Below are 23,887 nucleotides of genomic sequence, written 5' to 3' on the forward strand. Positions count from 1 at the left end.
CTGGGATTTGTTGCTGAGGTTGTGGAGTGGAATGATGAGTGGGAATCTGCAGCTCAAACTAACCAGACTGAATGCTTTGGTGTTCACACTTTAACACGAGAGATGATGGAGATGAAACGTGAAACACACACACTCAAAGTTTAGTCTGGGTGTCTTAAATTTGTTAATATCATTCAATGTCTCTCTCACACACACACAAAAAGGTCTTAAAGTCATAAATATAACTCCAGGATCTCTACATTTAGTCATTTTTATGCATCATAATTTATAGGCTGCTTGTACGTCAGAGTAATCTCACATTCCTGATCTTTTCAGTCTTTGCAGCTTCTGTCTGCACACAAACGCTGATAAAGACACTTCAGAGCCTCGCTGGGCGTTTCTTAAATGATTTGCCCTTCCCCCCCGATATGCGTTGCACGTAGTGGTAAAGCATTTAAAAGTCTGAAGTTCAATTTGAAAAGCAAGGCTCCCAAGAACTCCCGAAGGAGGACGCAGGAAGGCTCTGCTCATCTTGACCACTAAGGAATTCCTCTGGCGTTCCCAGTTCCTGTTGTCCATTTAAGAAAAGTGGATCCCTGCAGAGTTGAACGCGTGGAGCAGTCTGTGGACAAATACCAAAGGGGCAAATTAGTCTCTTTAGGCTATTTGTAATTTCGTCACAAAGAGAAACCAACACAACCAGTAGATTGTTCCACATACACCATGAAGTCGTCGATGTCCATGGATCGGGCTCTCTTCTCGCTGAACTCGACCTCCTGCAGGACGCTCTCCACCTTTTTGGTGATGCTGAAATCAGCTGGAATTTCCTGTCACCGTGGAAAACACTCCGTTACGCAAGCAGCGAGCAGCGGCCGCACGGCAGTGTAAGCGCCAGGCTGTGATGTTCACTCACCACGTTGTGTACCGAGCAGTGAATCCTGTAGTTCTTTTCCAACAGCTGCTCCACAGCAGTAGACCTGGATATACAAAACAATACGAGGATATTTTTTTAATGTTTAGCTTTTCCACATGTTCTACTGCTGGGGTTCTGTGGTTCTGTGTGGGTCCATTCTACATATTACAGGTCGACAACACACCTGGTAAATGAACAGCAATGAATATCTCTTATCTCCTACAGAAGCTCACCCGCCTGTCTAACCAGGACTTTCAGGTTTCAAGTGAGCTGTAATGTCTATTGTCCTGCACTTGGCTACTTGATGTGAAATGGTGAGTCACAGAAACATCCAGACACCAGCTCCTCTGGTATAAGAGCGCTTTGGAACAGCGCCACAGTATCCTGGTACTCACTTGAAAGCGGCGTTGAGTGTTTTGTTTTTCCTCACGAAGGCAATCCTGACCAGGCCGTCCCACTCCTGCCGAGGAGAAGGGAGGACACAATGAGGGGGAGAGGGTCATACTTGTGCCTGCCTGCGTTCTGGGAGCTTTCAGCCAATCAAAACTCACCTGGAAGTTCACTGGAGGAGGAGGATTCTTGGGTTCTATTCTGACGACACTCGACTCCACTTTAGGAGGAGGACGGAAATTATTCTTCCCTACCTGAGTGGTCACAAAACAAGAAGGAGACAAATGAGCAAAGAGGTTTTGGCGTAAATTGGAGTGTGCAAATGATCCACAGAGAGCGCACGCACACACAGATACACACACACCTTCATGAGATGGTCAACACGAGCCAGTAGTTGTGTGTTGATGGACAGTCTGCAGAAGAGTTTGTCTCCAGGTTTTGCCACCAGACGCATGGCAAACTCCCTCTGGAACATCAACACGGCACACCTGCACACAAGTGAAACACACTTTGTAGCCTCTCACACACACATACACAGACCTGAGCGTGGTTACTTAAAACAGTCATTGCGTGTTTGTATCTTACCTGAAGAAAGGTCTGTGGAGCAGCAGCTTGAAGACAAACGGTGACGAAATCTGCACAATCAAAACAGAAGTCCAGACTGAGAAACACGTCCTGTACGTCCAACGAATGACATTAGGAATGTGAGTTGCCGTCTTTACCTGGTACGGTAAATTAGCCACACAGACGTCGAAGAAAGGCAAATCTGTCTTTAGTACGTCTCCAACTAAGATCTGCAGTTTGGCCTGCATGGGTCTGTAAAAGGACAAAACGTCACATCATCACCGCACGTTTACCTCTGGTGGAGACGCAGCGTGTGACGGCACAGAGACTCACGTGCACTGGACTCTCTTCTGCAGTTCTGCCACCAACCGGCAGTCCAACTCACAGGCCACCACCTGAAAACAGGAACCACTGCTGAGTCTCAAGTTTAATCGTAGGAATCCAGTCACAAACATCTCAAACTGTCAGATCTCCTCATGCAGACAGGAGACGACACCCTCTCACCTTCTTGGCTTTCTCCAGCAGCTTGACCGTCATGTTGCCGGTACCGGGTCCCACCTCCAGAACCACGTCTGTGGGCCTCAGGGCAGCCTGGGGGGGACAACAGGCCACAGATTGAGCTTCAGGAACACTCCAGTGTGTTTGAGTGTGTGTGTGTGTGTGTGTGTGTGTGTGTGTGACACTCCACTCACCTTCTCAATGATCCCATTGACCACCAAAGGGTTCTTCAGGATGTGCTGGCCTATGCCGGTATTAAACATGATCCCTGAAAAACAGACGGCATGTCTCAGTCTACAATGTGTTTGGAATGTTGAGGTCATTAAAACATTCCAATCGTCCGAAACTGGAATAAACCAACACACGCATATGAACGCAAAGCTTTTGACACACAGATACAGCTTCCTATGTGTGTGTGGAGGTGTTTAATAGTCCCCTATCATCGTTAATAGCGCATGTAAACAAACCCGACGATAGATCAGAACAAGTGACGTCGTTCATTGTCACGCTACTCGTGTGTCCGACTTGGTTCCGCCAGCAGCGTTAACATGTCGCTTTATGTTGTTCCGATATGACATACTGGAACTTTACTTTAAATCAAAGAAGCCCAGAGTGCGAGTAACCGAGCTACAGCTAAGCTAGCTCGCAGAGACACGTACCTTGGTTTTTCACCTCTTGGTGCTGCCTGCTTTTCTTCTCCGCTCTAACTTTCGGCATTTTTGCTTTCTGTTACTCGAACACAACAGCAGAACCAGCGGTGTAAGCAATTATACTAAATATATCAAACTCTACTACGTAAACACGTGCCAGCTAACGCGACTCTTCTTCTTCTTCTTCACTAACCAAAGCTGGACTTCACTCATGCCTTGTGTTGCCATCTAGCGGATTCTACCAGTACTACAACGCTTCATCCAAATTACTTCCAAAACAAAGCACAACATTTAGGATTTAACTGTTTATTTACAATACAAATAACATCAAACATAATGATAATTTCTTAGTCAGAAATTGGAAGTTCCTCCAGCGTCATGCCGACCGCTCGAAGTTTGGGATCATCCATCCAGTTCACTCTGCAGGCGAAGAGGATTCCCTGCACACAAACGCTCATATTAACACACATTATTATTTATAAGCACTTTATTTTTGTCTGTCTCATTTACCCTCAGGACGTTCTGAGTCATGACGGCCATCCTCTTGTATTTCTCCAGGTTGGCCTGACCTTTCTCCAGGGCGGCTCTGTTCTTCCCTGAGTCTGGATGCTCTTTCTTTGACGTCAGCTCCTCCATCTCCCTCATCTTCTCATGCATGAGCCGCTTCATTTCTACAACACCAATATAAGGAAAAAAAGAAATAAAATGACGAATGAAACAGAATGTGCATTGTAGGTAACTCATTGATTATAAGGAATCCCTGCCCGTACCGAGCCTCTTCTTCTGTATTTCTGTGATTTCCCCATGAAGTTCTCTTGATTCCTGGTGACAGAACAACATTGGTTTTGACATAATACGATACCTAATTCCAACCTTATTACATTTTACAATAGAAATTTTAAACATAACCCCAAATACTACCTGTAAAATTACAGCTGTAACTTGTTTTTCTCTACTAGATTAACATATAATTGCATCTCTTCATAGAGCTCTGGAATTACCATACAGCTTTAAACAGGTATTTAGCAAAGTAAGATTGTAATAAATTGTGTTTTTATGCCTTGTACATTTCAAACCGATTCATGATCATATAATGTTCATAAAAATATATTCTGAAAATTAGATATTGTGTTAGAAAATGTATGCTTAAACAAGTAAACAAACAAATATCACTGCAGCCAAACACTCTTACCTGCTGGAGTTGTTTTATTTGTGAACAAAGGGCCATGAAACGTAACCTGACATCTTTCATCTCCCTGTGAAAGAAACACAAATGTTACTACTGAACATATTGTTTTAACGAAACAAAAGTACTGTCAGCTGTTTGAGAGCAGCGTACGTCTACTTACTCAGCCTCTGGGTCATTTTGTTTCAGCTTTTGTTTGACAGCTCGCCATATCTGCATCCTGAAAGGCAGCACACAGGTCAATGCTTAACAAAGTTCAAAGCTTCTAGTGAAGATTTAAAATCCATCCATCAATCTACTGCAGATCCAGAAGGAAACGTACCTGTGTAGCGTCAGTCTGCTGTTAAAATGAATGGTCTTCAGTCTTTCCAGCTCGCTGACACAATCTGGCCTGGGATATTTACAGTAAAAAATACATGTTAATGTTGTTCTTTAGACTTAGATTCAATTTAATTTCTTGATCAGCGTATTTAGATACTTACAGCTCCCGCTCTGCCTCAAATGTGCTGCACGATCTCTTACTCTGCCCTGTTATGGGAAAGTTCACATAAATACTTTGTTGTGTGTACTATAATAGTATAATGTGAAGTAAATAAACTTGGATGAACACACACCTGCACTGAGCTGCACAGCCATCTCAAAGCACTGGTTAGACATCTGCTCCTTTATTCTGTCAAAAAGTAAACGTGTAGGAGACTCATTAAAGCGACCAGCAATCTTTGACTGTGGGTGTTACAGCGTGTGAGCGAGGAGAACCTGAGCATGTCTGTAGGTGTGGGGTCCTTCTGTCCGCCGGAGTTCTCTGGAGCAGGACCGTCTTTCAGAGCCACGGCCTCCACCGAGCGGCCCAGGTTCATAACCTGGTCTGAGGACGCCATTACACAGCAGCGGTTACTAGTGGGAAAGAATAGATTGTGTTACTATTAAAAGGTTAATAATCAGGTATTTTCAATCAGATAAAGTGCTGGGTGTTCTGAAGGTGATCAGATTAAGTGGTGATTTAAGTCCAAAACACAACAATAAAGAATTATATAGGTTGGCTCCACCTTGTTTCCCTTGCCTTTAGCCTCTCTGTCACTGTAAGAAACCACTGGAATATTTGGGTTTGGGTGACTCGTTATTCCGAAACAGCCGTGAAATACAGCAACATAAGCCGGAAAGTCAACAACAAGCTACAAACTATGACGCGTGTATCTATTGTCTCACCTGATTCAATGATGGTGATGATAAAAGTGAAAATAAAGCAACTGTGACTGTGTATTAACCTTTATAACAGCCCCGTTGTCTCTATTCTGTGGTGACGTACGTCAACTGCACAACGCAACAAATGAATTTCCAAAAAGTTAAAAAATCTTTACGTTTGTGTTCAGAAACTCCCGAAGGCAAAATGTTGTTAATCTACAAACTCCATTTAGTTCGCAGTCCGTGTTGTTGTTCAACTCAAAACCCCGCCCGGAAGTGACGTTGAAACGGGCCGTCAGTCTCGTCTAATAGACACAGCGCCCCCTGCTGACAGGGAGTAACAACACTCCCAAAATCACATCACTGCATTGTTTATAAAATTTGTGATATCATTACGTTATTTATTCATTAATAGGCAAGTTATTAATTGCAATTAAAGTTGGACAAAACCAAGCTATTTAGGTTTGGAATCGCCCTTTGCTGTGGCAAAAGTTTGTTATCCATGGTGTAATGGGCAGCACTCTGAACTCTGAATCCAGTCATCTGAGTTCAAATCTCGGTGGAACCTTGCTGCTCTAACTTACTAGCCTAGGTGACCCAACCAGTCACCGTTAGCCCTTTCTTAACAAGAAAATAAGATATTTTGTGGGGCGATATCGCTGCTGTATGACCCCATCAAACAACATATTCATTGAAAATTGTCCACTTGCATGTTAATTTAGACAAAAACAAGCTTTTCAGGTCTGCAGCGTGATTTAATAAAGGTAAGAATGCATCACCATGGTTCCATGGTGTAATGGTCAGCACTCTGGACTCTGAATCCAGCAATCCGAGTTCAACTCTCGGTGGAACCTAGTTTATCTTTGTTGATATTTATGAAATTCAAATGCATCATTTGTAAAGTCATACAAAATATTTTTTTTTTAAAGATTTTTGAAAAAACACTCACTTCATTTATGACGTTTTTTTTTAACAATATGTCTTTGATCATCTTTGATTTTATCAGATCACACATACAATATACATTAGTTGTATGTGAATGTGTTAATTTAGGTTATTATTAATGTTGGATTCCAGCTCTTCCCACAATCCTCTTCTTCATTCATCAGCTGGTGTTGCCATGGAAGGACATTTGGGTCGTCCAGAGGCAGGCAGAAGGTTTTCCCAGTATTCCCGACGGGCCCTGAAACACATTTATGTAGGTTGTATATGTCAACACTGAGTCACTTTCTGCTTTGCCCATAGTTAATAAGTCACATTTGTTGTGTCTGGTAGCACAGCAGTCCTGTTCTGGCTCAGTCTTACCTGGCTCTGACCCAGGGTTTAGTGTGCATCTCCAGACCAGCCCCCCAGGGTCCGTGCTTCTCTGAGGCCGGAGGGAGGAATCCTCTCTCTGCAGCCAGCTCCTCTGCTATAGCTCTGATATGATACGGCTCAAAGCCACAGCAGCCACCGATGTACCGGATCCCTGCCTTGTATGCCTCTCTGGCAAACTTATGAATGTCCCAGCGCGTCACCACTCTGGTCTCCAGTGCTGAAAGGACAAGAGGAGACTGAGCGATCACATGGAATTGGTTACAAAGAGAACTACACACCGTATCTGTTACTGTGAAATATAGAAACACAGTCACAAACATTCTGCTTTACACAAGACCTATGGAGAGGCTGACCGAAGGGGAACTCAGGTAGGGAGACGTATCCTGTGTGGTTGCATTCAGGCGTGAGAAAGCCAAGTGGCTGGACCATGAGGTGAGCTTTGAGACCAGCTTTGTCTAACCCCTCCTTCATCAGCTTCACTGTACCGACGCTCGTCAGAGGGTCCAAGTGGCAATTTATTCCAACCATGTCAGCTCCTGTACAAAACATATTCAGTGAACACAGCCGCCACATGATTAAATGGATTAATGTCAGAATGTCAGCACACCAGCTTTGACCAGTCTGACGGCACACTCTCCAGGTGGGACTCCATTCATGTCTCCCTGAGGGGAGATGCAGAGCGTTGCACCCACAGGTTTTGTGCTGGTCTTCAGCACCTCCACTGCCCACACTGCCTCCTCCACATGTTCAAAATACTACAGGATACATAAGGAATCATACATTTAAAAGAACAACACTGACTACTTTAGTATGTAACAACCCATAGTTATTGTCAGAGAGCTGCTCATACTTCCACAATCAAGAAATCAACGTCCTTCTTGAGGAAGTCGTCCATCTGCTTCTTAAAGATGGCCTTCACTTCAGTCTCATTGTGGGTCTTCAGGTAAGACGGAGTCTGAGACACACCGCCGGCAACCAACGCGCCCCCCTCATAGGCGACCTCCCTGGCCAGGTCACAGGCTGCGCTGTTGATTTGGGCTCCCTGGAGCAGACATGAACACACTGATGTGTCACGACTCCAGCGTGGAGATTTATTTGATGCCAATTGAGATTCAGTTTGATTGTCAGGATATTGTACCCACTGTGATTTCGGTTACATTGCCGCTGATCTCCAGCTTGTCTTCACTGCAGTAGAAGGTGAATGTCTGAATCACATTGGCTCCTGCCCTCAGAAACTCCCTGTGCAGCTGCCGCACTAACAGACAAGGGGTGTGAGTGTGTGCTGTGTTCATCCACTCTCATAGAACGAGTATGTTCATGTGCATGCTGCAAGAATGCGAAAGTGTGTGTGTATGTGTGTGATTGGAGGGCGTGTTGTACCTGCCTCAGGATATTCTACAGCAGCCTCAGGCGTCCAGTGTCCTGCCTTCACATAGCCACGCCGCTCTAGTTGCATGACATAACCGCCGTCACCCACAACCACCTCGCCAGCATTCAACCGATCCAAGATACTCTGATAACACACACACACATTAATTTTCTTTTTCCCTTTTCTCCACTCACCTGTTCCCCATTCTGACACATCTTCTGATATTCTGATCTGTCTGTTTCATGACATGACCTATTTTTGGACTTCGCCTGCCAGCTGGCTCTATTAACCACTGCTAATCGGTTTCAACCTTGCTTACTTACTCATTAAAGTACATTTAATAACAACTGAACTGTTCACTGCACCGAGCTCCTGGGTTCTTGTCAGTCAGTGTGTGCGTGTGTGTGCGTGGGTGTGCGTGCGTGCGTGTGTCTAAGCGTTTGTGCCTGCAAATATGCAACTAACAAGTAGAAGATCAACATGTGTCATACCTTACGACTACTGTCCATCGCTGATAACTGAATTGTGAATCTTGGAGGAGTTCAGCCTGTAAGCCGGATGTGTTTTATCGTCTTCAGTAATAACAGAGCCCAAACAGAGCGGACGGCAAGTTTATAAAGCTGAAAGGAGGTAGGAGGTGGAGAAAACATGGATGGGCGTGTTGGTGCTGTTTCTATCTGAATATTGTGAGAGATTTCGGGAATAACATCGCTCTTTTTCAGAGAACAAAATGTCATAATAAGTAAAGTCGTAATATTTCGTGGCGGGTCGAAATCAAGTGGCAAATCGATCTTAAACAAGACGCAAAACACGATGGGGTCACGTCAGGATGTCTTGCCTCTTTCGCAACAATGTGGGGCCAGTAAAATCATTAGTCACAAATCTGCGTTTCACCTTTATTTTGGAAACAGGATTTTGAGAAATGTTTGTTTAATTCCTCTGCTACCACTCAATTTCTAACATGTGACCGTGCTATTATGAATAAAAACACATGTGCAACATTGTTTTTAAAGTTAAAATAATTAGTTTTGTCTTGATTTTCATGTTAAACAATGCTGTGTTTAAGCAACATTGCAGGGAATTAAATCCCCTGTACCTCATACTCCTTAGACAATATGCAGTAAAAGCAATGTTGAATATCATGCAAATTATCAACACTTCACACACATCCAGTAACTTATTTTATTTTACTTTTCAGGCAATTAAAATGTCATTTGCACAACAAAAATGCACAATTGATATATTTCTCACAACAATCTTTCTGGAAGCACAAACATGTTTTATATACTGTGGGCATGGAAAGTTATTGATGTTTGTCACAGTGCTAAATCTTACACAACTTGTTTTGCAGAAAGAGAGGTCAGTGTTTATAACATATACACTGAGCTAAATTTAGGTTCCACAGAGATTTATCTCAGATTATTAGAAGTCCAGCTCTATTCTCTGTGATTCCACACAAGAGCGATCTCTGTGGATACGGTACAAGAATTTGCCAGCATGAACTGTTGTTGAGGTCAAAAGTAGAGTAGCAGTGTGAAAGTTTACATTGATGGTGACTGATTGATTTTTATTATGGGTCAAATGAGATTTGAACTAGGATTCCTGGATTCAAAGTCCAGAGTGCTGACCATTGCACCATGGAACAACACACACACACACACACACACACACACACACACACACACACACACACACACACACACACACACACACACACACACACACACACACACACACACACACACACACACACACACACACACACACACACACACACACACACACACACACACACACACACACACACACACACACACACACGTCATCACCTCGTGGCGACCGCTTACTCGCTTGACATTTATTTACTTAATTTATAATTCACAGAGATTGTGCCAATGCAAATGCCTATTGATTTCTGTGTGTGTGCAACATTTCCCATGCACAGTAGCGTTTTCCTCTCAGGGCGTGGTGTACTGGAGCCTGATGCATCACTATACTGTCACTAACTTTGACATTCTCCCAACACATCTGAAGGCTAAGAAATGTTCACTGTCTAAACCTAAAGTCAGTTTCCATGGGGATTCTGCTCGAGTGCATGAGGACACTTTGAGCTCCCGCCACAGCATCTTCACTTTGTCCCTGTGCATTAGACTTGAATTAATTGGGTGTGTTTGTTGTTGAGGGCCTTAGATGGCTCAAGAGTCCATTGTCTGGTAATGTACATGTGAGTGTTTTCTACTATACTATATGTGAAGCGACACATTAGTGAATGATCTGAGTGGTTGTCATTGTGTGTGTGTGTGTGTGTGTGTGTGTGTGTGTGTGTGTGTGTGTGTGCGTGTGTGTGTGCTCGTGTTGCATACTACAGTACACGCTGGTGGATACGGGCCATCTCTGCAAAAACATCCCTCAGCTCAGTCTGTAACCTCAAACGTCAGCACGTCCCTACGTGCCCTGCTCCAAGTGGGACTTGTATGTTGCGTTCAAAGCTCCTCGGACTTTCTTTATCTAAGACGTTTACCAAATCTCCACCCTAATTTCAGCGTATTCCTTTCCACTGTTCTGTACCATTTCCCTTTTGCACAATATTAAATGCGACTTTTTAGTTGTATTTTTTCACCTCGATGTTGGGAAAAACAACAACATTGCAGTGGGTAATACTTATTCCTATGTTTATGATTTGCACTGGAAGGCAGCGCAGTGCTTTTGCGTATGTGCTCTGTTCTGTTGCAAACGACGATGAAAACACTTTTGACGAGCCCGGGGATGACGCTAGAACCCTTCTGCTGACCGAAACACACACTTTTGTAACATTTGGTTCGGTGCGACTGAACGATGTGTGTTGTTGTTTGCGGATCCCGCTTCGAGTTTACGATGAGGAGGAGGAGGGAGGAGGTCTGGAGCCGAGAGATTGGGAATAACGGGACTCAGCTGACGGGAGGATTGATGGGACGCGGTAAACAAACGGTCGCATGTAAGGAGTGAATCTTGGCTAAACGGAGTGGGCGAGACAGACATCCGAGCCCAAAGCAGGTGAGATGGACAAGAGTCCGCAGTGCTTCAAATCCATCCGCATGAGCGAAGGAGGATAACCCGTCTGCCAAAACATCCTCTGCGGGGGAAATCACTGTTTTACAGCCGTTTTCGCTGTCAACGCGACATTTTTTTTGCGTCGCTGTATCCAACTCTCACACAAACACCCAGCGTAGGTTGGTGTTTGTGCGAAGCGCTGCGTTTGTTTTTGTTCCATCACTTTCGCAAAAATGTCCTTCACAATGGAGGATAATCTGGAGTCTGGGTGGGTGGCCGTCCGCCCCAAAGTGTTTGAGGAGAAGGAGAAGCATAAATTCGTCTTTATCGTCGCCTGGAATGAAGTGGAGGGTAAATTTGCAATAACGTGTCATAACAGGACGGTGCAGAGGAGAAGCTTCGGGAGAGATCCGATAGTGGAGGCAGCGGCCAAGGAAGGGGACAAGACAAAATGGCCCGAGAGTCCCGTCAAAGTAACCCGGAGCCCCAGCAAAGGAGCCGTGAGAGATCCAAAGAGCAAGTCTCCGTCCACGGCAGCGAGTCAAAGTCCCGTCAAAAGCCAAGCTTGGATCGCATCCCCGGTTAGTCCCGACACAGGGGGGATGACATCACTGAGAGAGGACCCCCTGTCCCTCACTGAGGACAGCCTGTATCTGGAGGAGCTGGACGGTCTGAGCCGGGAGGACTGCAGCTGGGCCGGACTCTTCTCCTTCCAGGACCTCCGATCTGTCCACCAGCAGCTCTGCTCTGTCAACTCAGACCTGGATCCTTGTCTCCCGGAGTTTCCGGAGGAGCCAGCGGGGATGTGGACGGTGCTTTTCGGCGCGGCGGAGGTGCCCGAGAACGAGATGGACGAGCTGTGCTGCAGTCTGCACGTTTACCTGGGACATGCGCTCGATACGTGCGGCTGGAAGATCCTGTCCCAGGTTCTGTTCACGGAAAACGATGACCCGGAGGAGTATTACGAGAGCCTGAGCGAGCTGAGGCAGTCCGGCTACGAGGAGGCGCTCAGCCGGGCCACCAAACATCTGCAGGAGGTGAGAGACGCTCCCGTTCATTGGCTGTTCAACTGTGATTTATTCATCTGGGAAAGTTCACTGTATGTGGATCGAGCACCTCTCAGGCACGGGAGTCAAAGTAAGAGCATAAGCGTCCACATTGTTTTTGCTTCACTCCTGGTTCTGGGTTCATATCCCTTAGTCGAGGCCTCTCAGCGTGAGAATGAGTGTGGATGTCCATGGTGAAGCCCCAGCACCCTGCACAGGAGGGAAGAAAGTCAAATCTGACATCCTGGACCTTTTGAACGCTGGTCATTTCTAAGGCCATAGGTGGGAGTAGTTAACAGTTTTTAAATCTGGTCCTTATATTGAGTTTTCCTGTGTGCAAATGGAGTACATTAGTAATTAGTAACATCTGTGTGACCACAAAAACTATCAGGGATGTAGATTTAGTTTTTGACATGGTGTCAACAAAAAGTGATCATTACAAATTTGAGGTGAAAGCTATGGTAACTTACCCTGCAATACATCCATCATATGATTAGTGATACAGCAGTGAGTTCTGCATGAGGATCGAGGGAGCTTAAAGTTTGTTTCTGGTGTGCTTTGATTCCTGCAGGAGAATGACTGCAGGAAAAGCTGCAAAAAAGATGAATTTGTAAAAAATCGGTCGTACTGATAAGCACTTTCACAAGGGAAAATTGCACATATAGGCAAGGCTGCTGCCTGCTGCTTACACAGCTATAAGCCAGTCACGGATCTACACACACAAGCACACACACACACACACACACACACATTGCCAGGATAGTTGAGCTCATTTCTAACAGAATGGGCCTGTTGATGTGAAGATGCAAAGTCATCTTTATTGACAGTCTTCTTATGTGACAATGACTTTGCATACTGTCTGTATCTAGGTTCCATGTCCTACTTATACAGTTTATATTCAGAGGACCATTTGGGGTTATTTATGACTCCAAGATTTGAGTGACACAACATATTTATACATTTTAATAACTATGAGACAAGGCATTAATGTTGCATGTCACTTTTTGCTCTATTTTTAAAAAACAATTGTTTTTTATTTGATTTTTTTGGCACATCACAAAAAATGATAAAATCAATATATTGCAACAGATTAGCAAACAATTCCAACTGTTTAAATATATTATTTGGATTGAAAACTATGGTATATGTATTCAACATATAAATATTCAAATATATGTAGGTTGAGATCCTGTAGGTTGAATGTATTTGTTCCAAAAGTCATACCGACATGTTTGTCATTACTGAGCTCAGTTAAAGCAGTTAAGTGAAACAGCAATGTTTGATCATATGTGTCATCACCAAAGAGTCTTATAATATTGCTTGAAGACATTTTTCCGCATGAGAAAAAAAGTGAGCATATAAAAATGTATTAACGTAGAAAACATCAACAATTACTGATAAATCAATGTGTTTCCACTTTCCAGCCATAGAGATGAGTGATGGCTCGGCGCTTGTTGCGGATTATAAAGCCTGAAGTTAATACGTCCACAAATATTTGTAACATTCTAATATACATTATTATATATGTATATATTATATAGAATGTTGTACTGTATTGAATCAATACAAACACAACAGCGTAAATGTTTAAATAAACGGCTAAATGCTGCTTCGTATCCACAGCTCAGATTCACTAAACACCTAAAGAGCAACAACATGCAGCAACAGCTTCTCCTCTTCACCAACATGAGCTGCAGATTGATTAAGGACTCCTAATATAAACAGACAGTGTATTGATACACCACTGGCTGGTCAATGGTGTTAGATGAAGCCTTGGCTCATGGAGACTGATGGTGAATTCCTGTGAGACACACAGATTGAGAGAGTAAGGTTGGCGAGAGCATACATAGAACAGATCGGCATTATTTGCATCATCTAATCAATGTTAGACTATCCTTGATTGCGGGTTGTAACAAAAATAATAGAACTCCCCTGAAAATGATAGAATTCATGTCTTCAACAAATTCACAGTGAAACAAATGTGTTCATTTCTGCTTCTTGTACTTCTTGCATGTTTCCTCCCAGCCTGAAGAGATCACACAAGTCTATCCAGTTTGTCCCACGACCACTCCCCTTCACACAGAGGAGAACAACACACACACACACACACACACACACACACACAGAAAAGAGAACCAGACACAGGAAGGAAGTTGTGCCTCACTGCCCCTTCCTGGATTTAAGACAAACAGCAGAGCATCACCTTGACAGTCCAGCCCAGATAGCCCAGATTGTTTTTTTGTGCACGTGTGTGTGACTCTTCATGCTGAGGATGCAGGAATGACCCACTGGTCTCATTCAGCGTTTTATCTCAGCTCAGGCCTCTTTGTCTGCAGTCACAGCGCTCCTTAGTTCATTCACACACACGTTGTGTGGTAGGCATTTACACATACACACACACATGCACTCACATGTGCACTCTCTCTGGACTATCGATCATCCCACTCCATTCAAGGCCTGAGTTAATAGCTATTTCAGTACTTGCTGGTAGCCTCCAGGATTGTTCAGTCTGACAGAATGTGTGTGTATTGATCCTATTCCCAGCAGCAGAAAGGACCCCACCCATTCAAACCATGGGTCAGACACACACACACAGACAGATAGAGACTAGATTACAGACTACAGATACACTCTTGTCTGCACAGGACTCTCCTATTTCCCACACCATCCAAAAGCAAACTACAGTATGTTAAATTAATCACTCCTGCCTCTGCCCTTGACTAAGTCACCAAAGCTCCTTCTCCTATTAGCTTAGGATTCTATTAGGATTCAGTGCGGGGGGCCAGAGTTTGTTACGCATATACAAATAACAACAAAAAGATTCTTCTTCTTCTTTTTCTTCTTCTACTGATTGTAGTTGCAAGAGAAGCACAAGACGGTGGACAGCATGGTGGAGCTGTTGGAGCTTTATGATGAGGAGGACCAGGTCTATGGGGTCCTGCTGGAGGCCTCCACACAGCTGTACCAGTACCTGCTTCAGCCCTTCAGAGACATGAGGGAACTAGCAATGCTGCGCAGACAACAGATCAAGGTCAACAAATGTACTATGTTCTTCTAATGTTATATAGATATTTTCCATTCCAGAGGAGACATTTTGAGTGAATGGTGACATGGAGAGGAAGCTTTGTTCAAACACTGCAGTGCTGATGGTGCATTTATATTTAGCTCTTTAACTCACACACTGCTCAGTCATAATGAAAAGGCTTCATCATCAGCTGGTGTATACAGCATATGTGTGTGTATAGATGGATGTTCTCATTAGTCAGTCTTTGCCTCTTCTAAGCGATCTGAATAGCTCCGGGATCATGGCGGTCCAGTGTTGGGTGACACACACTGTGAGCTGGAGTGGAGTTCCACAAATCTCCGATGTCCCACAGTCTCACAAAGACATGAAAAAAAATCATGTTTCATCTGGTTCTGTAGATTTACTGCAGGGACACGTCACCGTGGATACACTGGTATCAGTGGTTGTCTGGTCGATATGAAAAGTTAGAAGGCAAAGTAAGAGCCCCGTTTCCCATTTGTGGTACATGATGGTATTTTGGGGTTGAAATGTTTGCCCAAATCAGATTCTGCAAGTAGGAGGCGCTACAGAAACATGATATTCTTCACAGATCACTCAAGTTGTGGTTTCCTATCAGGCTGCAATGTGGATTCAAGCAAATTGCAATGCAGCAGCTTTAAAGGCAACAAAACAGGAGCCTGAGTTTACACAATGGAAGCTGACACTCAGTGTGCATGCAGTTGCTCAGTTGCTCCCCTCACTGCTTTCATGCTGTTTATGCTCAATTTATCTCGTTAAAGACAGAAGCTTTGTGAGGCAGGAACATTCCAAAACATCTAGGTCCCACCGAGATTTGAACTCGGATCGCTGGATTCAGAGTCCAGAGTGCTAACCATTACACCATGGAACCTCCTACCAGTACTCAGTGGGGGGAGGGTGTCTGAAACTTCCTGTTCTATTTATAGTCTTCAGCAGCTGAGACACTTGATGGTTTCAATAACTTTTCTCTCAGTTTGCTTCTATGGGGGTTGATATTTCTTTGTGTAGCTCCTTGTTGCTAGAAATGGCTTTGGCTTCTGTTGCATTTAAGAGCGAAGGACTTATATCTGCAATTCCATGTTGTCTGGACTCTAGATTATCCTTACGGTAATGTTTAAGGCCCGGGCTGACAGAAGGCTCTAACTACACATCAGATCATTTACTATTGATCATTCATATTTTTAATCCGAAGTTGCTTTGAGATTTGCCAACAGAGGGTTTGTGAAGGTGCAAAGAGAGCGATTTAGAGCGATATAGAGCGATAGAGAGAGAGAGAGAGAGAGAGAGAGAGAGAGAGAGAGAGAGAGAGAGAGAGAGAGAGAGAGAGAGAGATCTTCACCTGCTAGACTTCACTGAAACTCACTGTCAATGTGAAAGCTTCTGTGTTTTTGTCCATGATGTTTGTGTTTTTGATTAATGGAGATTATGTTTTAATGAGTCAAGTATTTACGAGTTTAGTCTAGAGATAGAAGATCTTAGTTTAGAATTTAGATTAAATGTAACTCAGAAGAACCTAGATTTCTAATTGTCGTTGACTTGAATTGACGTTGAATGTTTTATCTGATGAATGCTGAGCAAATTTGCAAGTTCAACTATTCAAGAGTTGAGATGGTCATTCATTTCAGCACTGATGTAGGAACGCTGTCAGGACAGGTTACTCACGGTTTGTACACAGTGTGATTAAACATTCATGTATCGAGGAGGACAGAAATCAAAGGAATGAGCCCTGCAGCCAGACTTCAGGAAATGCAGTGATAAATGATACTGGTGCAGTGCTACACAGTGCAGTGTGAGCTCAGCTGAGGTTACTCGGGGTCACACACAGATGCTCTGTAACCTTTGCTGCATCTTTCCTTCACTACTGTTTGTGTGTGGGTCACATGGAAACAAGATATTATATATTTTACAGTGTTGACAGTGTGTGTGTGTGTGTGTGTGTGTGTGTGTGTGTGTGTGTGTTTTGAGGGATTTGCGGTCTTCTGATTAGGCTTGATCCTCCGTAGGATGTGACCATGAACTTCTTCCCTCCACAGGTCAGATCCCAGATTAACCCACATGTGGCAGTCTTGCTTCCAAAGTTTGTAGGTCACTGGGTCAGATCATTTTGAATCCTCCTTCGTCCCCACATCTTTTCACAAGTTGGAGGGGCTAACACGTTAGGAGAAGACAGTTGTTCCTTCTAGTGGGAGCAAAATGCCTCTCAGCTTCATATGGAGAAGACTTGGCGGCCCATGATGTATTTGGTCTCCAGATGACTGAATCCAGTTTGTTAATGTGGTCAAAATGTCTGCATTTGTCTGTAATGGCACTGTAGCAGCAAGATTGCCTTGGCTTGAGTGTATGTAGGAACCAGGACTCTAGCTTTTTGATCTCTGACAGTTCATATACACATATGTCAAGAAAAGGACATGTCAGAAAAAGTGTTCTCTTCAGACAGCATCTATATCTCTAGATTTCAGGTTGATCATTCTTATTCTTTCAAGTTACTGGCCCTTGCTGAATACTAAATAACAACCATCCACTTTGAACAGATCTCCATGGAGAACGACTACTTGGGGCCGAGACGGATTGAAGCTCTGAAAAAGGAGGACTCTGACTGGCAGAAGAAGGCTCAGGAGGCTGTACTCAACATCCAGAAGTTTACTGTCAAATACTTTGAGATCACTGCCAAAGCTCAGAAAGGTACGTTCAGTATCATGTCAAGCCCACACATGGGCTCTCTCTATGTCTCTCTCTCTCTCTCTCTCTCTCACACACACACACACACACACACACACACACACACACACACACACACACACACACACACACACATCTATGGTAGTAACAGGGCACTGCTGTTGTCCTGTGTCTGCTGTTGAAGCTAATGTGATTTGGTATTGATGAGTCCATGCACACAGCTGTGCTTTGACAAGGACAGGAGGAGTCAAGGGCAACTTATCGATCCAACAGATCTCTGCCAATAGATTCTCTCCGTCCCGTCTCACTTCACAGTATCCGTCTCTTTATCCCAGTTTTCTGGCAACTGATTGGACCATTTATTCTCTGACACTTCTTGAATTAAAAGACTATTAAGTGAATGTGAATAAGTTGTTATGACCACATGTGGCCAGCAGATGTCTCCCTCTGCTGATGCGTTTAGTCACTTTCACACAAGCCATTTCACTCAGTCAGATGATGTGTGTGTGTGTATATGTGTGTGTGTGTGTGTGTGTTTTTCCACAGGGGTGTATGAGCGTATGAAAGTAGACCAGCGTAAGTTTGGTAAGGCCTCGTGGACAGCGGCTGTGGAACGCATGGAGAGACTTCGCTACTGTGTCGCTAAGGAAACCCTACAGCTCCAGAGAGCCAGAGAAATCTGTCTGGAGCAGAGGAAACACACACTTCGAGAGGAGGTGCTGACACACACCATGTTATACAAACATAGACACATTTACTCTTGAACTCACCGCGTCAAACGCTTGTGGCTGATCTTTGACCCGTCCATGCAGATGCAGAGTCTGTGTTGCAGCGATGATGCAATGGCGCTTTTAGACCACATGGAGACGCAATACTATGAGCTCCAGCTCCAGCTGTACGACATCCAGGCTGAGATACTGCAGTGTGAAGAGCTGCTTCTCACCGCTCAGCTAGACAGCATACGCAGACAAATGGCAGGTATGTGTGTGTGCGTAATTGTCCAGCCCTGACAATCACATGGCTCTACTGCAGCATGTGTCCATACACTTCTGTATCTGTGTGAGTGCAGAGCGTCAGGATGAGGTGGTGTACTACGACACCTACGAGAGCCCAGACGCCATAAGTGAGGACGACACTACAGGCAGAGAGGAACTGCAGAGACTACATGTCAGCGCACGACAGCTGGAGGCCAGGAGGGGGCGCATCACAGTAAAGCGCTCCTACCTGAGGAACAAAAGGGTGTGTATTCCTTCCACACTTTCTCACGCTTATCAAAGCTGCGTGTAAGTTATTATTTCCTTTATTTAAGTGTTTCATGCATGTGTTTTCTCTGCAGGAGATCTGTGTGTCCAACCACACGGAGAAACAGCAGAAACATCAGAGCAACCTGAAAGACTCCATCAGGGTTTCCCACCAGGTGATTCAGTGACTGCATGTGTTAAACATAATCCATATATCTCTTCTCCACTAAATCTTTAACTTATCCATCTGAAGATTGAAGAAGAGGAAGATGAGGAGAGGAAGAACATCAGAGTTAGCCAGGAGAGACAGAGAACTCTTGATAGACTACGCACTTTCAAACAAGTATGTGCAACTCCATTATCTTAGGTTATATCAAGGTAATGTTCTGATTGGTCGAATGCAATCTTTCTCTCTTGCTCTCTCTCTCTAGCGGTACCCTGGTCAGGTGATTCTGAAGTCCACACGCCTTCGCGTGGCTCACACCAGAAGAAGAGAGCGAGTCAGGAGTATGGAGATGGGCGGTGTGAGCGACAGAGACGAGCATGGGGTCCATCCCCTGTGCCTGAGCACCAGCGTGCAGACGGACCCCAGTCCCGGCTCCACGCTCACCACTCAGCCCGTGGCGGCCCTGAGCTCGTCGCTGCCCCCGCTGCCGGTGCCCAGTCCTGTAGACTCCTCCTGTTCTCCTTGCTCCCTCTCCTCACTGCTGTCATCCCCCATCTCTCCTCCTCCCCCACCGCCCCCTCCACCTCCCCCTCCAGCTGACGAGGAGACCGCACCTTCGGCCAGCCCAGGCCAGCAGAGGAGTGGCGCGGACCCGCTCTCCCTCTCCCCGCTGGGACCTTTCATCCCTCGTTTCTTTGATAGCAGCCAACTGATGTGTGCCCGGAGAAAGCTGAGGAAGATCCCAGAGTTAGATGAACACAGCAGACGAGGTACTAGCAGCTGCTGCCATGAGGTTGTTTAGCATCACAGTTAGATAATAATGGTGCGTAATGCGTATCATTTGCCTTCTGTCCACCTCCTGTCTGCAGGGAGCTCTCCCATGGACGAGGTGTTGGCCTCCCTGAAGAGAGGAAGTTTCCACCTGAGAAAAGTGGATCAAAGATCCATGCCTCCTGCGCAGGGAGATGAAGACAACACCATCCTGGCACAGATCCGCCGTGGGGTCAAGCTGAGGTTTGTCCCTCATAAAGACAGGAGGGACCAGGGAGACATCCTGGCCTCCACTGATCCACTGACCAGGAGCATCCATGAAGCACTGCGACGAATCAAGGAGGCCTCACCAGATTCTGACTCAGATGACGACGGGATGACCGAGCCAGAATGGGAAAGCTAGGCTCAGACTCAGACAAATATCACACACACACACACACACACACTATGGCCCACACACATCACCAACTAACCAAATGCTACAGTCTATTAATTTGTTCACTACCATGATGTAGGACATCATTTGTGTTTATTTGTACCGTTTGTCACTGTGCTTTCCGTGTAACGATGCCATGACCTTTCAAACATGTTTTCAGTTGTACTGTTATAGAGTTCTGCACTGGCCCTTTGTGGGCACATGAACATTCATAAAGAGCACCTAAGAGGTTTTTCACCAACACACTGCACCTAATGGACCTGCTGTTGTGCTCTGCTGCGTGATCATTGCCAGTTTTTCCACTTTTCCCATTGCTCAAGAGCGGTAACCTGTAACAGTGCGTTTGGGTAAAATCACCCAAGTTGTTGCCTGGTTGGGGATTTGAAGAAAGAGAAAACTAGGTCCCACCGAGATTTGAACTCGGATCGCTGGATTCAGAGTCCAGAGTGCTAACCATTACACCATGGAACCTCTCCTGACCTTCCCTCGCCTGGGTGACAACTTCACCCCTGTTCTATTTTCAGTCAGCAAGTAAACAGGACCTCCAGGCTGAGCTGCATAGCTGAGCCGTCACGTGCGGGCGTGCCAGAGTGAAAGGATGACACCCGCACAGACAGTCAATCCGTATGTTTCGCAGGATTTGCCGCCTATCCCCACTCTCCCCAATCCTGTCCCGTCCCACTATATCCTCACCTCCGCCACCCACCAACCCCCACAATTCTCACTCTCTCACTGGGCGAGGGACGTCAGAACGTTTGTGAGTCAGGCGGAGCCGAGCGGTCTTTGTGGAGTAGTGTGGGCAGACTCGGTCGGGTGATTCCCAGAGTCGGCGCGTGGGATCGCGGCAGCAGCTGTTCCACCGGTCACGATTACTGCGGTGATGGATGGAAGGTGGGAGGCCAGATTCCCACAGCACTGCAGGGGGTCACCGTCGGCTGTGGTGCAGGCGGCCCTGATTGATGTCGTTTCCCCTTCTGCCTTATTCACTTTCTCTCCCCTCGTCTATTCACTAATTTCCCTCTCTCCAGTCAGTGGGCAGAAGCACACAGTAGGAGGCCTGTTACTCACAGTTACACACACACACACACATACACTAACTCACAACCTGTGCACACTCATATTTTCATAGCACTTGGTTCACTCCCTCCTCCTTCCAAACCTTTTTCTCCGAGAAATCAACTTCACAATGTATAAAAAACCAGGTCACCTCAACCACACACTGACACATTTATGGTTTGTTTTTGAATCCCTGCTGAAGTGTTTTATCTCATGATAGAGGTGTGTGAGTTTGAAGACACTGATTATTAAACCTGACCAACTGTGATGGAAACCTGTTATGAGACAGCAGCAGTGGGTTAGTTTGCGGCATATGAAGTCATAGAGATGCAAACATGAAGCAGAAACAGTTGTGAGTTTGGAGCAGCTGCAGCATGCTGGACTGTACTGACCTCTGACCTCTGCCGCATTGATGCAAAGGATTGTGATTTTTTTCTCCCCACCTGTGTTTTTGTATTCAGCGCCTGTCACCAATGCTCACTCACTGATTTTCTCACAAAGCAGAAACTCCTTCAAAACAAAACCCATAGCAGGTGCGGGAGCATGTATGTGTACGTCACAATGTACAGCTTCAAAATGGCTGGTTGATATTTTTCTGATCAGAGCAAATCTGAGGCACTTTTCCTGTTTTCTTTTGACACCAGCACAGAGTTCTTCCATTAGTTCCTTCCTCATGTAGCATGAAACGGATCAGAGACTGAGCCGAGTCTCAACTTGAACCAAAACCATCGCCATACAGGACTCAACGTCACCGTGGCGACCAGAGAGGAGAGATCTTAGCGCGTTTCGTCAAACTTTGGGGAAACGCAGCCATGAACCAGCCATCACCATAGAAACACTCGTTTGTCACCTGACTTTCTCTGAGACGAAATCACTTCCTCATTCACTCATTCATTTCTTATTTGCTAGATATTAAACACTCTCAGAGGTTGAGATTTTACATTTTTGCAGTATCACTGGAAGATGTAGCGTGTGGAAATGTAATGTAGGCATCTCACCTCACTACCAAAGGCAAAGGAGTGCATTGTGGGATTTTAGCACATATAATGCACATGTTATGGATAGTTGTTGTGGGAATGTTTGAGGCCAAAGCGCAAACATTTTTACTGAAACAATATGGGAGAATGTAAGAGTGGGAGCATGGCAAAGGTCGTTCCCCTCCTGGTTTTGAGTGAATATGGACCTGATACTTAGTAGCGTAACCTGTCCAGGTCGGACATATCCTTAGCAGATTCTCCCATGTAAATAAATGACACTGGAAAGTAAACATGGAGCGATTTTGGACACAGCTTCTATATATGTGTTGCATTTTATTGCCTCATTTTTATCTTGATTTTCATCCAAAAGCTTCTCCAGCCAGACAGTCTTGTGATGTGTGTTGCTTGTAACGGTTCCTGTGTGTGTGTAGACCTGTTATCCACACAGGCAGATTGACTGTATCATCGTCTCTGAGTAAACAAAGTGCAATACCACACGTAGAGAAAGACAGGAGAGGGGATGAAACAGCTGGGTAAGGGTTGAATTCAGATTGATTTGCTGAGACGACAGATTTGTACAACACTGGGGTTATTTTTCCAAACATAATGTTCCAAGAATACTGTTTTTTTTGCCTTTAGTCCTAGCGCATTCATTTATTCAGATCCTTTTTTTATAATTTACAACCTTTTCCGCTGTATCATTTGAATAAACCTTGTGAAGCAAAGTCTGAGATGGTCTCATTGAAGAACATTGGAGTTATAGAACCAATTCACAAACAGCACAAAAGAAGCCATAATCACACAATGGATTCTGCGGCTCACTGTATTTGAATATAAAACATAGCATTTTCAGTTTCACAGAGGTGTGTTCTTAAGTGTCTTTGTTTGAATTCAACAAAGGTTTCAGTTTGGCTGAAGCACCGGCAGGTGTGACTCCTGATCATGTTCACCAGCATTCGGCAAAATCCTTCCACCTGCAAACACACAAGTCTCACCAGTCTACAAACATCATGAGCCTGAGGTACCTCTTTAATATCATGAGTTCAAAATTACTTTAAATAGTCAAAAATATTGCCAGTCTTCTTATGCCTCTAAATACAATTATAATACCTACATTAAATACCATAAGTTACAAAACAAGAGAATTAAAAGCTTCTTATCCACTACTGTACAAAGGCATTCATTAACAATAGCTGTAGATTAAGGTGTTCCATCTGTCATTCTGCTGTGTGAAAGAAGATTCCAGTAACTTTCCCCCCTACATGGGTCTTATTCCTGAGTATTAACCTGTATAACTGACTGAGTACGGATATAAGCTGTGCTAGTACTTATAATGGAGTTATAACCATGTAATAACACAGTGCAAACAGGTGGTTGACTAATAACTGTACTGG

At 44.7% G+C, this 23,887-nt stretch overlaps 4 protein-coding genes and 3 non-coding genes across 10 annotated transcripts; 2 read left to right on the forward strand and 5 right to left on the reverse strand.

Moving 5' to 3' along the window:
* Positions 1-125: 125 nt before the first annotated feature.
* Positions 126-3,198, reverse strand: dimt1l (DIM1 dimethyladenosine transferase 1-like (S. cerevisiae)). The gene is made up of 12 exons (XM_076150768.1): positions 3,004-3,198; positions 2,539-2,612; positions 2,351-2,437; positions 2,180-2,241; positions 2,005-2,098; positions 1,868-1,917; positions 1,647-1,770; positions 1,444-1,536; positions 1,288-1,352; positions 893-956; positions 700-806; positions 126-601 (listed from the first exon to the last, which is right to left on the reverse strand). The coding sequence occupies exons 1-12, from the start codon at positions 3,059-3,061 to the stop codon at positions 559-561; spliced, it is 921 nt and encodes a 306-aa protein (XP_076006883.1). The 5' UTR covers positions 3,062-3,198; the 3' UTR covers positions 126-558.
* Positions 3,199-3,316: 118 nt separating this feature from the next.
* On the reverse strand, positions 3,317-5,629 carry cenph (centromere protein H). 4 transcript variants are annotated; one of them, XM_076150949.1, is made up of 10 exons: positions 5,539-5,629; positions 4,937-5,074; positions 4,795-4,850; positions 4,663-4,708; positions 4,503-4,571; positions 4,344-4,400; positions 4,187-4,250; positions 3,765-3,816; positions 3,505-3,665; positions 3,317-3,434 (listed from the first exon to the last, which is right to left on the reverse strand). In XM_076150949.1, exons 2-10 carry the CDS (start codon positions 5,056-5,058, stop codon positions 3,342-3,344), a joined length of 720 nt encoding a protein of 239 aa, XP_076007064.1. In that variant the 5' UTR covers positions 5,059-5,074; positions 5,539-5,629; the 3' UTR covers positions 3,317-3,341. The 4 variants fall into 4 exon arrangements, with proteins under 4 accessions (XP_076007064.1, XP_076007063.1, XP_076007061.1 ...); XM_076150948.1 differs by having other exon boundaries at positions 5,446-5,625; XM_076150946.1 differs by having other exon boundaries at positions 5,387-5,625.
* A 515-nt stretch (positions 5,630-6,144) lies between these two features.
* trnaq-cug (transfer RNA glutamine (anticodon CUG)) lies at positions 6,145-6,216 on the forward strand. The gene has a single exon. It is a non-coding gene; the product is annotated as a tRNA-Gln (tRNA).
* LOC143001380 (betaine--homocysteine S-methyltransferase 1-like) lies at positions 6,167-8,656 on the reverse strand. Its single transcript, XM_076150974.1, has 8 exons — positions 8,540-8,656; positions 8,060-8,192; positions 7,822-7,934; positions 7,530-7,721; positions 7,287-7,434; positions 7,033-7,215; positions 6,668-6,896; positions 6,167-6,545 (listed from the first exon to the last, which is right to left on the reverse strand). Exons 1-8 carry the CDS (start codon positions 8,555-8,557, stop codon positions 6,461-6,463), a joined length of 1,101 nt encoding a protein of 366 aa, XP_076007089.1. The 5' UTR covers positions 8,558-8,656; the 3' UTR covers positions 6,167-6,460.
* Positions 8,657-10,786: 2,130 nt separating this feature from the next.
* Positions 10,787-23,210, forward strand: LOC143001520 (junction-mediating and -regulatory protein-like). The gene is made up of 10 exons (XM_076151159.1): positions 10,787-12,115; positions 14,982-15,155; positions 17,699-17,849; positions 18,393-18,562; positions 18,659-18,824; positions 18,916-19,085; positions 19,183-19,263; positions 19,341-19,430; positions 19,519-20,023; positions 20,123-23,210. Exons 1-10 carry the CDS (start codon positions 11,312-11,314, stop codon positions 20,425-20,427), a joined length of 2,616 nt encoding a protein of 871 aa, XP_076007274.1. The 5' UTR covers positions 10,787-11,311; the 3' UTR covers positions 20,428-23,210.
* On the reverse strand, positions 15,967-16,038 carry trnaq-cug (transfer RNA glutamine (anticodon CUG)). Its single transcript has one exon. It is a non-coding gene; the product is annotated as a tRNA-Gln (tRNA).
* trnaq-cug (transfer RNA glutamine (anticodon CUG)) lies at positions 20,860-20,931 on the reverse strand. The gene has a single exon. It is a non-coding gene; the product is annotated as a tRNA-Gln (tRNA).
* Positions 23,211-23,887: the final 677 nt, after the last annotated feature.

This window comes from Genypterus blacodes, unplaced genomic scaffold (genome assembly GCF_046128005.1).
Source record: "Genypterus blacodes isolate CSIRO-AG114 ecotype Tasmania unplaced genomic scaffold, CSIRO-AGI_Gbla_v1 ptg000053l_1, whole genome shotgun sequence".
Lineage (NCBI taxonomy): Eukaryota > Metazoa > Chordata > Actinopteri > Ophidiiformes > Ophidiidae > Genypterus > Genypterus blacodes.